General features: G+C 65.0%; 1 protein-coding gene across 3 annotated transcripts; it reads left to right on the forward strand.

Annotated features, from left to right (window-relative positions):
- The first annotated feature begins 975 nt into the window (after positions 1-975).
- Positions 976-15,718, forward strand: GRK2 (G protein-coupled receptor kinase 2). 3 transcript variants are annotated; one of them, XM_040970668.1, is made up of 21 exons: positions 976-1,285; positions 8,795-8,871; positions 10,154-10,227; positions 10,315-10,416; positions 10,497-10,571; positions 10,654-10,715; positions 11,215-11,266; positions 11,394-11,485; positions 11,715-11,814; positions 11,909-11,987; positions 12,078-12,208; positions 12,528-12,622; positions 12,699-12,806; positions 12,941-13,007; positions 13,188-13,288; positions 13,426-13,492; positions 13,584-13,679; positions 13,820-13,982; positions 14,076-14,212; positions 14,314-14,427; positions 14,512-15,718. In XM_040970668.1, the coding sequence occupies exons 1-21, from the start codon at positions 1,173-1,175 to the stop codon at positions 14,674-14,676; spliced, it is 2,070 nt and encodes a 689-aa protein (XP_040826602.1). In that variant the 5' UTR covers positions 976-1,172; the 3' UTR covers positions 14,677-15,718. The 3 variants fall into 3 exon arrangements, with proteins under 3 accessions (XP_040826602.1, XP_040826603.1, XP_040826604.1); XM_040970669.1 differs by having other exon boundaries at positions 1,097-1,285; positions 14,317-14,427; positions 14,512-14,730; XM_040970670.1 differs by having other exon boundaries at positions 1,097-1,285; positions 13,874-13,982; positions 14,512-14,730.
- Positions 15,719-16,188: the final 470 nt, after the last annotated feature.

The raw sequence follows: 16,188 nt of genomic DNA on the forward strand, positions 1-16,188 counted from the left end.
AGGGAAGTGGGCAGGTTCCAGAAAATTCTCAGGAGGCCTGACAGGGGGGTGTAGTGAGGGAGGAATCCAGGAAAAGAAGGCTGGAGGTCCACTGTGGGGACCTGGGGGGCCACTTTGAATGGATGTGCTCTGGCTGCCGGCTGTCCCGAGGCTTCGCCAAGCCCAGAACTGGCCCCTGCCTTGCCACACAGGCCCTGGTCCTGCTGGGGACGGGGTGGCAGTCCCCCAGGCAGGGGCTCTAGAGAAGGGGCTTGTTCGAGCTGGAAGAGTGCCCTGACACCCCCCGTCAAGCCTTGAGGTTGAGACCCCTGTGTCCCCCGAGGAAGCCAAACTGAGCGGGCCAGCCAGCGCCTGATGCCCAGCAGGAATGGGGTCTGACTGTGGCAGGAGGGGCCCAGCACCTGAAGGAGCCCCCCAGGATGATGTCCGACTCACAAGCCCAAACTCCCAGGGAGAGGTGGGAGGCCGGCTGGAGACCCGGGGTCATGGCTGCCTGAACCCAAGGGTGTGGTTCCCCGGGGCCCAGTCTGGGGTCAGGATTGTCCTTGTCCCCCAGCCCGGGTCACGGCCAGGGTCTTAGATCCAGGCCCCAGAATCACTTAAGTCCACTTCCGGGGTCTTTGGCCAGCGACGACGGAGGGTGGGTCCGACTGTCAAGTGTGGGACCCGGAGAGGTGGGGACTCGGGCTGCGTTCCAGGGGCCGGGGTCCGCTCTGGCCCCTCGGTGTCGCGTCCAGGCCCGGAAGCGGCGTCCGGGATGGCCAGGAGTGCGGATCCGCGCGGGTCCGGGGCTGGGGCGGGCGCGGGGGGCGCGGGGGGCGGCCCGGCTCGGGTCCGGCGCGCGCGGCCTCCAGGGGGCGCCGCCGCCCGCCCGGCTCGGCCCCTCGCGGGCTCGCTGGCGCTTGTGCGCGGCAGGCGGGGCCGGAGGCGGCGGCGGCTCCGGGGCGCGGGCGGCGGCGGCGGCGCCCCGACTGCAGTCCCGGCGGCGGGAGCGGAGCGCGAGCCGGGGCAGGGCCCGAGCCGGCGCCATGGGGCGGCGGCGCCTGTGAGCGCGGCGAGCCGAGGCCGGGCGGCCGGGCCGAGCGCGGGGCCGGGCCGGGCGCGCCGAGCCGAGCGAGCGGGGAGCGCCAGCAGCGGCCGCGGCGGGAGCAGGCAGCGCCGCCGCCGCCAAGATGGCGGACCTGGAGGCGGTGCTGGCCGACGTGAGCTACCTGATGGCCATGGAGAAGAGCAAGGCCACGCCGGCGGCGCGCGCCAGCAAGAAGATCCTGCTGCCCGAGCCCAGGTGAGGGGGGCCGCGCTCGCGCCCCGAGCCCGGCGGCGCGTCCTGACCCACCTCCCCCCGCCGCCACACACACCACACACACACACCACCCCGGGGGCGCCTCGCGCTCCCGCTGCCCGAGACCTTGGCGCCCCCCACGCCCGACCCCTCCGCCCGCCTCGCCCTCCTCGGCCCCAGCTGTCCTGACCGCCGCTCCAGCGCCGGGCGCCCCACTCCGGCAGCCCGGGACTCGCGCGTCCTCCCCCACCCGCGCGCCCTCCGCCCTCTCCCATGGCACACTCCGCGGGGCCCCTCGGTCGCTGTCAGCACCCCGTCCCTCCCGGCCCCGCGCACCCCGGCTCCTGCCTCCTCTCCCGGGCTCGGTGCTGCCGTCTGCGCGCAGCCCCGGATCCCCGTGGGGGTCCCTTGCGCTCCGCCTGCCCGGCCGGATCACCCATCCTGCTGCCGCCTCTGCTCCCAGCTCTCTCTTGGGGTTTGGGTCACACTTGGATGAGGTTTGGGGGGTGTTGTGGAGCCCTGGAACTGTCCCTCTCGCCGCCGGTGGGCTTCCTGTCTTGGGAGCCGGGTGTGGGAGTGCGTTTGGCTGGTGTGGCGATGGGGGCCCCCCCGTGTGGGGGTGCAGCGCCCCCCAAGGCTGAGCTCTGGTGGGGGGAAATGCTTGTGCCTGACCCCTCTCCCATCGGCCTTCCTCCTCTGGTGGGTCCTACCCGTGGGGCCTGCTTCTGGGGGGTACTGGTGACACGGGGACAGTCCAGTACACCTGAGGCAGCTGGGTCAGGACTGCCACGTCCCTTAGGCAGCTGGACACAGAGTTCAGGGGTCCAGGACGACTCGGGCTGTGGATGGTGGCCCTGGCTTATCTGCTCTTGAGTATTTTTTTCCCATCCTGTGAGCTTCCTGGGTCCCAGGGAACAGGTGAGGATAGCTGACACCCGAGCTCTCATCCAGGTAACCCACAGGACACCTGGCCACCCGCCCAGGGCTTCTAGCTCTTGGCTTCCCTTTGGGACCTGAGCCGGTGGGTGGGGGCCTCGGTGCCCTGCGTGGACCAGATGTGGCCGCCTACGGGGCTCCCGTTTGTGATACGTGGCCAGGCAACTCCTGTGTGCCCCAGCGCCTGGGGACAAGGCGGCCTTATCATGTGACGTTGGGCAAGTCCCTTCCCCAGCCCCAGCTTGCCAGTGTGTGTGAGAGAGAGCTGGGTGCCCTGCTGGCTCTCCCAGCCCCCCTCCTGCTCCTGGCCCTGCTCTCACACGGGGTGTCAGGTTAACTGAACAGCAGGTTCAGGAGTTCCGTGCGCGCAGGCAGCGTTAGGTGTTGAGTGGCCGTTAGGGTCCCCCACCCTACCCCCAAGACGTTTGCAATCGGATCTGTCAAAACAGGAACCAGAATGACTGTCAGCCAGGGCTGGCTGACCAGAGAGCAGCGACAGAGCACAAGTGAGTTCAGAAATGACAAACCGCGCAGGAGGAAATGGGGGTGCCGACCTCTAGGGCCCCGCTGAGCAAAGCGGTCCTTGGTGGCCACAGCTTCCAGAACCCTGGGCAGCGTGTGCCCCGGGCTGTTTCCGGAACTCTGTGTTGGGGTGCTCTCTCCCCCAGAGTGCACCTCGCTCCGCCTCAGGCTGGCTCTGCAGGTGTTGGAGCCCTCCCTCCCCCCAGGAGCCAGACGCGTTCCTCCTCCTTGTGGCCCGCCTGCCCGTGGTGGCAGTGACCTGTGTGGTGACAGGGTTGTGGCCCGTTCCTGTCGATCCTGCCGTTGTCATCTCTGTTGATCCCGGAGCCCCAGGCCTGCCTCCCGCTTAGTAGTTGCTCAGGAAATACAAGGCCTGTGACGTGCATCGCCTCCGGTTGGTCTTCAGTGGACACGAGGCGGCCGAGAGCCCGAGGGACACAGTCTGACAGGGAGCCGGGCTGCACGGCTCCGGGTCAGGTGGCGCTGGGCGCTCGGCCCACCCCAACCCCATACCCCTAGGCTAGGATGTGCTGAGCACCCACTGTGGGCACAGCTGGTCTGGGGTCCAGGCTGCTGCCCTGGGTGGTAAGACGGCGTGCCATGTGTGTCCAATGCCTCTCCGCCTGGGCCGCTGGTCCCACTGGACATGTTACTCCACTGTGGCCAGCAGGCCTGGCAGGTGGTGGTCACCCTCATTTAACAGCTGAGGCCCAGAGAGCAGAGGAGACCTGCTTGGGTCACAGAGGGGACAGCTGGAACCAGACCTGGGTCTCTGCCACCCATCCGGTGCACCTGCACTGTCCATGGCACAGCTATTAGTTGCACGAGGCCCAGGCCTCTGCCTGGCTGGGCTGGCTGGGGCAGGGACTGCATGGGGACCAGCAGCTTCCCACCAGGGGCTCCGTCATGCCCACAAGCCTGGGCTGTGGCTTGGGACCACCCTGGGGTGGTCCATCTTGGCTGACACCCCAAGGCGGGTGTCAGGGGTTATAGCTTGGCCAGGAACTGATGCTGGCATCACAGGCTTGGCAGGGGGAGCACCTGGGCACTGTACCACTTGGATTTGGCATGGGGTCTCCCATTCTGTCCCCTTCTAGCAGGAGGCAGGAGAGCTGGCATCCCACCAGTGCACCCGGAACCCAGCCCGCTCACCACAGCTGTCTCAGTTTCCACCTCAGTCAGTGCTGGGGGTGGGGGATGGTCCTGACTGGGGACTGCTGTGGACAGGGGCACGGGGTCCTGGCCTCGCCCCTCAGAGGCACTTGCTTCCGCAGCATCAGGCAGCAGCCTCTAATTACTGTAGTCTTTGGCATAATGTGACCGCGGAGGCCCCTGGGCAATTACCCTGGGTGCTCTGGGTCCATCGTGCTGCCTGGGCGATCCCAGGAGGCACTCGCAGCCCTCCCCTGCGACACTGGGTCCCAGCTGCGGAGTCTGGGGGGCCTCTTGCAGCCTCCCATTTTCTCCTGCTGTTTCCTGGTCCCTCCCCCCACCGCAAGTTGCCTCCTTCCTGCCCCTTGCCCGGCTCCCTTCCTCTGCTGGGCCTGGGTTCCTGTTAACCCTTCCTAGCCAGGACTTCCTGGCTCTGTTTCCCTCCCCCCACCCCCACTCCACTTTTGCCATGCCTGTGGGATCCCTGCCGTCTGCAGCCTCTGTCCGCCAGCCAGAGCTTGCCTCCTGCCCCTGAGCTGCCTTCCCTCTGCTAGGCCTCCATTCGGCTTTCCTGTCTGGTCTCTGGCCACCAAGTTGCACAGCTCAGCCCACCCCACTGACTTGCCACCTGCAGGCAGGCGCCAAGAGCCAGTGTTGCTTTTTGGAATCCAAGCAGGGGAATGTGGGCCCTGTCATTGGCAATGATGCGTCCTATGACTGCACATTGGATTCCTGGTAGTAAACCAGTGACCTCAGGTGCAGGCACGCGCCCCAGCGTGCGTCTCCTGCACCCGCCGGGTCTGCTGTGTGCAAGGGCTGAGCCACGCTCCCTGGAGTAACAGCAAGAGCCCGGAGCACGTGCCACCTGCCCTTCCTCGCCAGGCCCCTTCTCTCCAGCTCCTCCTCCCCTCCGTTCTTTCCAGTCCTGTTTGAACACCAAGATGTTCGCCTCCAGCTTGCCTACAGGAGGGGCCATTGCATGTCAGCAAGCCCCTTGGACCGCTGACTGGAGTAGGGGAGGGGAGATGGAGGGGCAGGTCAGGGAGGGAGTGATGACCACGTGGAGCTGTCAGCTGCAGGGGCTGGGTGCTTGCAGCACCTCTGTGAAAAACCTGTGACAGTCAACAAAGCCACACTGTGCCCATGGCCGCCATGCCTGGCTCAGCACACACAGGGGAGCTGTGCTGCTCTTACCCTGGCCACAGCCATTGGGGTGGTCTTCCTCCCTAACTGCTCCACAGGCCCCTCCGGCTCCGCGGACACGGGTGGCCCTAGGGAAGGTCGTTGATAAAAATTAATCAGAAGCCCCAGGGGACTTCCTCCTCTGGCTGCCACCTCGGTGCCAGGTTTCCTGGAAATGACCCAGGGGAGCTTGGTCACGACCAGGGCCCGGAGCCTGCCTCAGCTTTCACACCTGCGTGAGCAGGGCCACCCGTGAGATCCGGGCTCAGACCATTGAGCCTCAGGGACTGAGCCCAGGGCACGTCTTCCCCCATCACCTCACACCTTGCCCCTGTGTGTGGGGGGGGAGGCACAGCTGGGCACAGAGTGTACCTGTGCCAAGGCACCCACCGGGCCCTGGGGAGGGGTGACACCAACACATTAGCTCTTGCCCCTGGCTGCAGGCCCCGTGCCCCAAGGACATGGTGTCAGCACATAATCAGGCTCCATGAGAGGCTGTGGGGTGCCGGGGAGCAGGGCGCCTGGCCAGGCGTGTCCCGTCCGTCATCACGGAAGTGGGCGACCAGCCGATGGCTGTGCTGTTCCCAGGGCTCCTGCGGCCGGCGGCACGGTGGCAGCCGCTCAGCACCGTGCGGGCGTCCTCACTTACGAGTGGGGAAACCGGATATTTAAAGTCTGAGACTTGGCCTCCCAGGAGGGCACCGGGGACTCAGGCCTGGGCACCCATCCAACCGCCAGAAGGCGGGGCCTCCTGGGACCCACCCCTGGGCGTGGGGACCTCAGGGCTTTGTCGTCACCTGAGGACACCCACCTCCTCCCGCCCCCTTCTGGGGCTGAATGACCTGTGTGGGGCAGGGCGTGATCTGGGCACTTTGCCATCCCGGACTCTGGCAGTATCGGGGAGTGGGTGCAGCAGAGGGAGGTGGCCCTGCCCAGGAGGTGACTCGGCGGGAACAGTCCCAGCTCCCCTCGCTCACTGGGCCCTTCCATTCAGGCCCTGTCTCATGCTTGGTGTGGGTATTTGCGGGGGTAGCAGTTCTTTTTGCTGTGGCCTGGGGGGCCTGGGTCACTGCGGAGCCCTGGCAGGTGTCCCTGTGGCTGCAGGCACACTGCCCTGCGGCGGGTCGGGGACACACCTGTGCGTGTCTGGCTTCCGGCTCGCCCGGATCACGTGGTAGGAAGTGATCCCTGGCTCCCACCTGGGCAGTTTCTGCCGAGCTACCCCAGCTTTACCTCAGGAGGGCTTCCCTGTGAAGCCGGGGGACTGTGCCCCCCTCATTCCCCGCGGGGTTCCCCAAGAGCCAACATGGCTTTGCCCCTACCTGCCACACCTTCCACCTCACGTACCCGCGTGGGAGTGGATACTTGGTGATAGATCGCACGTCAGTCCTGCGTCCCCAGATGTCACGGCCCAAGGATCAGCAGCAAGAGCGGAGCCCAGGGCTGGTGAGGGTGCTGGTTCCCTGCAGGTGCCTGAGTTCCCCCCAAACCCGGCTCTGTCGTGGACATGAGCCAGTGTGGCCCCCCAGTCTAACCCTCTCGGGAGCGCCCTCCCCCGCCCCACACCCTACCGTCTCAGTACTGCTGCTGTTCTTGCAGACCCAGTGGCATTGCCAGCCTGGGCTTCCTCCCGTGGTGCCCTGGACCAAGCGTTCGAGCCCCTCTGAACACTGACTGGGGACCCCCAGACTCAGAACATTCTATGTGCTGTCAGACCTGCGTGTGGGCTGGGTGGACTGTGGGAGCCGTACCCCAGCAACTGTAGCTGGGCTGACCCGGCCAGCTGGTCAGCCTATGTGGGGCTGCCAGACACAGTCTCCATGTGGGTGCCTGCTGAAGGGGTGATGTGGCAGCCGCCGCAAGCCCCAGGGCTGCGTGAGCGGAGCGGTGCTCGGCGTGGTGGCCCAGCAGCTCCCCAACCACGCACATGCCCTGGGCACGGCCTGCATGGAGTGACCCCAGAAGCCACAGCTGGCCAGTGCAGACACAGTGGGCGGCATCTGTCTGAGGTGTGGACAGGAGCCCCGTGCAGCTCCGCCAAGGCGCCTGCTCAGGGCTGAGGGGAGATGGACTGGGCAGTGAGTCTTGGCTGGTTCACCACAGCCAGCCCCTCTCTTCTGGGGCTGTGGTAACTTGTTTTGTTACTATTATTATTTTATTTGAAACTCAGAGTTACCAGGGAAAGTTTTCCATCCACCTATTCACTTCCCAAAAAGCCTAGGCCAGAGCCAGGAGCCAGGAGCTTCTTCCAGGACCCTGGCATGGGTGGCAGGAGTTCAGGCGTCTAGGCCAGCTTCTGCTGCTTTCCCAGGCGCATGAGCGGGGAGCTGGATCAGAAGGAGAGTAGCCGAGACATGAACTGGTGCCCAGATAGGACGTCGACGTTGCCACAGGTGGTGGCTCAACCTGTTATGCCACAGCGCCAGCCCTGGGGTAACATTCTTTTTTGAAAAGTCTCAAACAGACTTGGCCTCACCTTGCATGTACCAGGATCCCATATTGGCGCTGGTTCATGTCCTGGCTGCTCCTCTTCCCATCCAGCTCCCTGCTTGTGGCCTGGGAAAGCAGTCCAGGGCAGCCCAAAGCCTTGCGACCCTGCACCTGCACAGGAGACCCACAAGAAGCTCCTGGCTCCTGGCTTCAGATTAGCTCAGCTCTGGCCATTGTGGCCATTTGGGGAGTGAACCAGAAGATAGATGTTTATATCTCTTTCTCTCTGGAACTCTGCCTTTCCAATAAAAATAAACAAAATCTAAAAGAAAATAAAAGATCTATTTACTTTTTTTGGGTAAAGATTTATTTATTTTTATTGCAAAGGCAGATACACAGAGATGAGGAGAGACAGAGAAGATCTTCCGTCCAATGATTCACTCCCCAAGTGACCCCAATGGGCGGTGCTGTGCTGGTCCAAAGCCAGGAGCCTAGAACTTCTTCCAGATCTCCCAGGCAGGTGCAGGGTCCCAAGGCTTTGGGCCGTCCTCAACTGCTTTCCCAGGCCACAAGCAGGGAGCTGGATGGGAAGTGGAGCTGCTGGGATTAGAACTAACACCCATATGTGATCCCGGTGCATTCAAGGCAAGGACTTTAGCCACTAAGCCACCACGCTTGGGCCCGAGACTTTTTAAAATTTTGATTTTGCTTAAGTTGAAAGATAATTCAGAAAACAGGAGACTCCTAACCATGTACAGTTGGGCACAGTCCTGATCCCTGTCTGGCCACAGCCCAGATAGGACTCCATCTCCGGGGCAGCCACTCCTCTCTCCGTCACAGCCCCAGCCTTGGCTAAGCTGCTTCCTGTGGTTCCCCCCCGGGGTGGCCGGTTCCGGCTGGCACACAGATGTCCCCAGGGTGGCCAGCTCCAGCTGTGCCAGGAACCAAGGATTCCATCCGAGGCCTTCTGTGCCAGGCACCCTGGCTCAGCGTCATGCCTCCGTACCGTGCTTCCATGTCGCGGCGTGTGCCACTGGAGGGGCAGCCAGGGAGTGTGTCCGTTCCTCCACTGGTGCGGGAGGCCTGGCTTTTGCAACTTGGCCAGTTTCCCGAAGCCAGCACTTGGCAGCACTGGGAAACCAAACTTCAGGGAGCGGAGCTTCTAAACAGGAGGCCACTTGCTGGCCACCTTGCCTTGGGGGTGTGTGGGTGCGTGGAGCCCTGGTGGGTGGGCCTGGGCTTCCTGCCAACCACTGCCCCCAGTGTGACGTGCATACCCCTTGTCCCCAGCATCCGGAGTGTCATGCAGAAGTACCTGGAGGATCGGGGAGAAGTGACGTTTGAGAAGATCTTCTCCCAGAAGCTGGGTGAGTACCACAGCCCTTGCCCAAGGACCACCCACCCCCAGCTGGGTTGCGCTTTCCCAGGAAGGTTTGGCCCCAGCAGCCTGGAGCTGCTCTGGGTCCGGCCCGCCCCTTAGTGCCTCCCAGCCCCTGGCCATCAGCCCAGGGAGCCCTGGTCCTCCGGGGTCGCCAGGGAAGTTCCTCCTTGGGGTTTTTGTTTTTGAGAGCTGCAGCTTCCCCCTGACACAGCCACAGCTGCTTCAGGACCGTTGGCAGAGCAGGCAGGAAGAGGCGGGGCCCTTCCTGTGGCTAGCCTGCCCCGCCCCCAGGGCCTCTTGCAACCTGCCTTTACTGCTGCCCAGCAGGCCTGGCCCAGCTGTCCCGTGAGGCCTACCTCCCCAGGCCTGGCCCTGGGGGCAGACACGTGTCTGTGCTGGAGCACCGTGAGGCATACCTCCCCAGTTCTGGCCCTGGGGGCAGACACGTCTAAGGGCAGCAGGCTCCTTCTGGTACAGCTCCATCCTGGCCCTAAGCAGAATAAGACTCCCAGTTCTGAAATGGGGTTGGAGGGTGGGGGTCTGCAGGCCAGCCCTCTAGAGACAGGTGGAGTATCAGGGGACACGTCCTAGGGCTCCCCATCGCTTGCTGTGTGGCCTGGGCATGGTGCCTCACCTCTCTGAGCCTGGTGATGACCCCACCCCCTTCCAGGAACGGGGACTCTGGAAGCCCCAGAGTTGGGTCAGGTAGTGTCAATGAGAACATTGGGGAGCTACCCACGACTTCCCCCCCCAAAACTACTAGGGCTTGATTGCAAGGCTAGAGAGAGTGGCCAGACTGTCGGTAGGGGTGCCAGGCAGGGGACGACTTGGGTGCTTTGGGGACGAGTCGGCTCTGTCCTGCTACAGGTGCTTGGGGGTCAGCCTCAGCCCCGCTGCCTCGGGGTGGGATGCCCTGCCCTCTGGCCTGGACTTCCCAGGGACCTGCCACCTGGACCTCTAGCTCACACCCACTTGTGAAGAGCAGGTCTCCCTGAGCCTCAGTTTACCTGACTGCTTCCCCTACCCATGTTCTGGGACTACCCTGCAGGATGGAGTAGGGTTGGAGAGAAGGGGGTGTGGGCCCCGTTCAGAGCCTGCCCGCCTGGCACAGGCGCTCAGAGCATCACAAGGCCCCAGGGGGTGCCAGCCTCTCCCGCCGCCCTCTGTTGCCACTCTGGTCAGCTGTGCTCTGGGTGGCCCAGACCCACTCTGTGCCCTGTGGCAGGGGGCAGTGTGGCTCACTAGCACCTGTCCCGGCTGGCCTGCAGGATACCTGCTCTTCCGAGACTTCTGCCTAAACCACCTGGAGGAAGCGAGGCCCTTGGTGGAGTTCTATGAGGAGGTGAGGAGGGGGCAGTTGGGCGGAGCTGGCACAGGTGCCCGCAGGGCCTGCTGGGGGCCTGAGGTCACCTGGGAACACTGCCCCCAGATCAGGAAGTATGAGAAGCTGGAGACGGAGGAGGAGCGCGTGGCCCGCAGCCGGGAAATCTTCGACTCGTACATCATGAAGGAGCTGCTGGCCTGTTCACACGTGAGTGCCCCCACTGACAGGGCCGGGCAGGGGCGACAGCTCACCCCACTGAGAGTTCACCTGCCCCTCCCCTCCGCCAGCCCTTCTCGAAGAGTGCCACTGAGCATGTGCAGGGCCACCTGGTGAAGAAGCTGGTGCCCCCGGATCTCTTCCAGGTGTGTGCCAGGCAGCCGGGGCGGGGCCTGGGCATCCCTCACCCCGGGGGTCTCGGTCATTCACCTCGCCTCCCTCCTGTAGCCCTACACCGAGGAGATCTGTCAGAACCTCCGAGGGGATGTGTTCCAGAAGTTTATCGAGAGGTGAGGAAGGGAGGGGCCGGAGGTGGCCTGCTTGGGCCTGCCCAGTGGTTGACCCTCCTGAGAGACCTGGCAGCTGCTGGCTCGCCTGTGCCAGGCAGCTTGGTGGGGAGGGGGCAGGGGCAGATCTCAGTGGACACGAGGTGCGGTGTTTCTGGGGTCGCGTGTGAAGTCTGCAGGCAGGACGCGTGCACCCCACCCCCAAGCCATGATGGCAGGAAGTCTGGGTTAGGACGGGAGGTGTCCTCCCCCAAGCTTATCTGCTCCCAGCAGGAACCCACAGCTCAGCTGCCTCCCTTGGAGGGCAGAGAGGGGGCAGGTGAAGCTGGCAGTCCATTTCTCTGGGTAGTCCCAGAAGAGGATGACAGGCTTGGGGCCATTGTCACAACCACCCTCTGATGGGACCCGCAGGCCGGCGCAGTGGCTGGGGGTGGGGGGCAGGCCTGTGCCAGCCCTGCCGTGCCCTGCCCAAGCCTGCCTGAGCCCGGTTCTCATCTCCCAGTGAGAAGTTCACCCGGTTCTGCCAGTGGAAGAACGTGGAACTCAATATCCATGTGAGTGGGCAAGGCGGGTCTGGCCAGGGAGTGGGGGTCAGGCCCCAGGTGTGGCCCTGAGGGTCAGGCGCCCGTGGGCACCGAGGACAGCCTGCAGTGACGCGGCTGTCGCTGCTCTGCCCCGCAGCTGACCATGAACGACTTCAGCGTGCATCGCATCATTGGGCGCGGCGGCTTCGGCGAGGTCTACGGCTGCCGGAAGGCTGACACGGGCAAGATGTGAGCGCGCCCGCCGCTGCTGCTGGCGGCCAGGCACCTGCGGTGGGGGGCCTCGGCATCCCGGGGAAGTGGGGGACTGTATGCTGGCCGTCTCCACAAGCTTTCTCCCACCCTCTGTGAGGCCCCACTTGGTGTCTAGTCTTACCCGCAGGACCCCCACCACGCCGAGGCAGCCCTAAGGCTCTGCCCCGGCAGTCAGCACTGACCCCGCACCCTGTCTCCCACCTAGGTACGCCATGAAGTGTCTGGACAAGAAACGCATCAAGATGAAGCAGGGCGAGACCCTGGCCCTGAATGAGCGCATTATGCTGTCCCTTGTCAGCACCGGGGTGAGCTGGGGCCGGGCAGGGGGAGCCCCCAGAGCCGCTGTGGGCGCCAAAGCCCCGGCACCCGCTGCTGACCGACCCCCGACCCCCGCTGCAGGACTGCCCGTTCATCGTGTGCATGTCCTATGCCTTCCACACGCCCGACAAGCTGAGCTTCATCCTGGACCTCATGAACGGTGAGAGCCGGTCCCACCCCTGGGTACCTGCAGACCGGGGGCCAGGGAGGGCACGGGAAGCTGAGTGCCCCACGGGGCTGCCTCCTTCAGGCGGGGACCTGCACTACCACCTGTCCCAGCACGGGGTCTTCTCCGAAGCTGACATGCGCTTCTACGCGGCCGAGATCATCCTGGGCTTGGAGCACATGCACAGCCGCTTCGTTGTCTACCGGGACCTGAAGGTGCCACGCCTCCCTGCCCCCTGCCGCTGCCACGCCTCCCTGCCCTCTGCCCCCTGCCGCTGCCATGCTCCCCCTGCCCTCTGCCCCCTGCCGCTGCCATGCTCCCCCTGCCCTCTGCCCCCTGCCGCTGCCACGCCTCTCCCCACCACCTGCCGGTGCCAGCCGTGTCCTGGCTTCAGCTTAGGCTTGGGGCGCCCTGCTCCCTAGGTGCCTGTGGTGGGCCTGCAATGCTCTGGGTGGAGGGGGTGGGGGCAGACAGGTCCCCAGCCAGCCCCGGCTGGTCCTGGGCTGGCAGCAGCTCACTGGGCCTCCCGCACAGCCCGCCAACATCCTGCTGGACGAGCACGGCCACGTGCGGATCTCAGACCTAGGCCTGGCCTGCGACTTCTCCAAGAAGAAGCCCCACGCCAGCGTGTGAGTGACCGCTCCCCTCACTGTCGCCCCACCCCATCCCACCTCACCCCTCAACAGGCCCATCTCGCACCTGCAGGGGAACCCATGGCTACATGGCCCCCGAGGTCCTGCAGAAGGGTGTGGCCTACGACAGCAGTGCCGACTGGTTCTCCCTGGGCTGCATGCTTTTCAAGTTGCTGCGGGGGTGAGTGGGGTCCTGGGTGAGCACGGGGGGGGGGGGGGGGGGGGGGGGAGGCGCGTGCATGCTGCCTGCCTCGGTTTCCTCACCACCACGTACCTGCGCCATCGGCCTCAGTTCCCCACCTCTCTCATGTTCAGGCACAGCCCCTTCCGGCAGCACAAGACCAAAGACAAGCACGAGATTGACCGCATGACCTTGACCATGGTGAGTGCCGGGCCACAGTGGAGACGGGGGAGGTGGGGGTCTCCCATGGAAGGCGCCAGGCACATGGCCTCTCCCCTACCCCAGCCCTGCCGGAACCCCAGCTTCACCCCTGTGGGGTCCCCGAAACCCACACCCAGGCCAGGGGAGCCAGGGTCCCACTCCTCCTCGGCTTTCCTGCAGGCCGTGGAACTGCCTGACTCGTTCTCGCCGGAGCTGCGCTCCTTGCTAGAGGGCCTGCTGCAGCGGGATGTCAACCGGAGGCTGGGCTGCCTGGGCCGCGGGTGAGTGTCCCCACTCCTGGGTGCGACGCACTAGCCTGGCAGAGCACGGGGGCAGGCATCCCGGGGACCGGCAGGAAGGGTCTGGGCTGGCGGGGGGAGCTTGTCAGAGCCGGGGAGTGACAGGTGTTTCCCCACAGTGCTCAGGAGGTGAAGGAGAGTGCCTTCTTCCGCTCCCTGGACTGGCAGATGGTCTTCCTGCAGAAGGTGCTGGAGAGCCGGGGGTGGGGCAGGGCCCCGGCGCCCCCAGCTCACATCCCATGCTGACATGCCATGCCCCCCCCCCGTTCTGCTGCAGTACCCTCCCCCACTGATCCCCCCACGAGGGGAGGTGAATGCAGCTGATGCCTTCGACATCGGCTCCTTTGATGAGGAAGACACCAAAGGAATCAAGGTACTGCCCTTCCCCCACGGCCTCTGGCTCTCAGCCCCTCCCCCTAGACTTCCCAGGGGTCACAGGTGTGTCAGAGCTGGGCCTAGGCAAGCCTGTGGCTGATGGCTGGCCTGTCCCCACCCTTGTCCACCCTGGTGAAGTTACTGGACAGCGACCAGGAGCTCTACCGGAACTTCCCGCTCACCATCTCGGAGAGGTGGCAGCAGGAGGTGGCCGAGACGGTGTTCGACACCATCAACGCCGAGACGGACCGGCTGGAGGCTCGGAAGAAAGCCAAGAACAAGCAGCTGGGCCACGAGGAAGGTGTGAGGGCTGGCGTCTGCCGGAGGGGCAGGGGACGTGGTCTGGGGGCGAGGCCCAGCCGGGTCCCAGCCCTCTGTCTCTCTGTCCGCTCAGACTACGCCCTGGGCAAGGACTGCATCATGCACGGGTACATGTCCAAGATGGGCAATCCCTTCCTGACCCAGTGGCAGCGGCGGTATTTCTACCTGTTCCCCAACCGGCTCGAGTGGCGGGGCGAGGGCGAGGCCCCGGTAAGCAGCAGGTGCCGCTGGGGGCGGCCAGGGGCGGGAGCTGGGCCTGGGGGCGTGGCCGGCTCACCCGGCCGGCCTCACCTGCCGTGCCGCCCCCGCAGCAGAGCCTGCTGACCATGGAGGAGATCCAGTCGGTGGAGGAGACGCAGATCAAGGAGCGCAAATGCCTGTTGCTCAAGATCCGCGGCGGGAAGCAGTTCATCCTACAGTGCGACGTGAGTGGGGCTCGCGGGGCGACTGGGGGTGCAGGGCGGGTGTGGGTGGCCCGGGTTGACTGGCACACGTCCCGCCCGGCACAGAGCGACCCCGAGCTGGTGCAGTGGAAGAAGGAGCTGCGGGACGCCTACCGGGAGGCGCAGCAGCTGGTACAGCGGGTGCCCAAGATGAAGAACAAGCCACGCTCGCCGGTGGTGGAGCTGAGCAAGGTGCCGCTGGTGCAGCGTGGCAGTGCCAACGGGCTCTGAGCCGCCGCCGCCCGCCCGCCCGCCTTTTATAAACCTCTAATTTATTTTGTCGAATTTTTATTATTTGTTTTCCCGCAAAGCGGAAAAGGTTTTATTTTGTAATTATTGTGGTCTCCTGTGGCCCCAGCCTGGCCCAGCCCCTCCCCCAACCCCACCAGCACCACCTCTGCCCTTCCCTGCCAACCCCTGCCTCCTGGCAGCTTTGCCTTGGCTCCCACTGCCACTGGCCCAGCCACTGTCCATGTGCCACCCTTCCCCTCCTCCCAACCTCCAGGGATCCCCTCTGCTCCTGGGGGACGGACAGTGGGCCTCTGGCTCGCCGCCTGGCTGTGCCCACGGGCATGGCTGGGGGGCTGGCCCAGTGGAGGCCCAGTGCAGGGATTTTACTTGAATTTGCCCACGGCAACCCTTCCTGTGACAGGGACAGGCCCCTTTGCTGTCCTGCTCACTGGCCACGGGAGAGGACCCGCCAGTGCTGGTGGTGACTTGGGCACTGGCGCCCTATTCAGGAGAAGCCCCATGTCCCTGGCTCCCTCCAGTTGCCACCTTGCCCTGGACATCGTGTGGCTCGGGCCAGGAGGAAGGTGTGGACAGCAGGTGCTGCTGCCCCCTCCCCCAACACATATTCGGTCCCTCCCCCACTCCCACTTGAGCACTTGGGCTCAGGGACCACAGCAAGGTGACCGCAGATTGGGCCACACTGGCCCAGCTTGGCCTCACGGTCTCTCCTTACCCCCCGCCGCCTGGCTGGGCAGGCAGCGGGGGGAGGGGACAGCCAGTACCCCTCTGCTCCTGCTGCCCAGCGCTGCAGCCCGTGTCCTGTCAGTGCCACCGCCCGAGGGCACCGCCTCGCCCGCCGCATGCCCCCTTGTGCCAGTCGCGCAGCTGTGTGTGGTGTCGCGCCCCTCTCCCCGGGCTGGAGCTGGGCCGGCGTGCCCCCCACCCCATCTGCTCACTCCCTGGGGTGTCTCTGCCGATTTTTGAATGTGATTTTAAAGAGTGGAAAATGAGACTATGCGTTTTTATAAAAAATGGTGCCTGACTGCTTGCCTTGGACTCTTCTTGCGCCTGGGGACTGACGCCGGGCTGGGGCCGAGGCAGAGGGCTCTGGCCTCGGCTGTGGCCTTGCTGTACGGCTTCCACAGTCTCGGAGGGGCCGGTCCCCCTGTACCAGGCACCTCACCTTCACACTGAGTTGCCTCTTGCCCACCCCCCTCCCTGTCCTGCAGGCCCTGGGCAGGTACCTGCCAGCTCTGATGGGCTGATGTGCCAGGCACATGAGAGTGGGGACATTTCAGGTTGCAGGGGGACCACAGTGGGGGCCCTGAACACCACCAGTCTCGGCTGAGCACAGAACTGGGATTCAGGGGCTGGGGCAGTGTCCTGGGGACGGGCCTCCTGCACCTCACTGGGCTGTGGTGGAGTCGCGCAAGCCCAGTGTGCCAGAGGTCCACAATAGGGCACCAGGGATGGCACAGGTGTCCAGGAAGAGAGGTTAAGAGTCCACACAGG

The sequence above is a fragment of the Ochotona curzoniae genome, unplaced genomic scaffold (genome assembly GCF_017591425.1).
Source record: "Ochotona curzoniae isolate NIBS_2020 unplaced genomic scaffold, NIBS_Ocur_1.0 scaffold_4937, whole genome shotgun sequence".
In the NCBI taxonomy this organism is placed as follows: domain Eukaryota; kingdom Metazoa; phylum Chordata; class Mammalia; order Lagomorpha; family Ochotonidae; genus Ochotona; species Ochotona curzoniae.

Coding starts and splice junctions, on each gene's coding strand:
- GRK2 (XM_040970668.1), top strand. CDS start 1,173: ATGGCGGACCTGGAGGCGGTGCTGGCCGACGTGAGCTACCTGATGGCC. Junction 10,228..10,314: donor TGGTGGAGTTCTATGAGGAG/GTGAGGAGGGGG, acceptor CACTGCCCCCAG/ATCAGGAAGTATGAGAAGCT. Junction 13,008..13,187: donor ACCGCATGACCTTGACCATG/GTGAGTGCCGGG, acceptor GCTTTCCTGCAG/GCCGTGGAACTGCCTGACTC.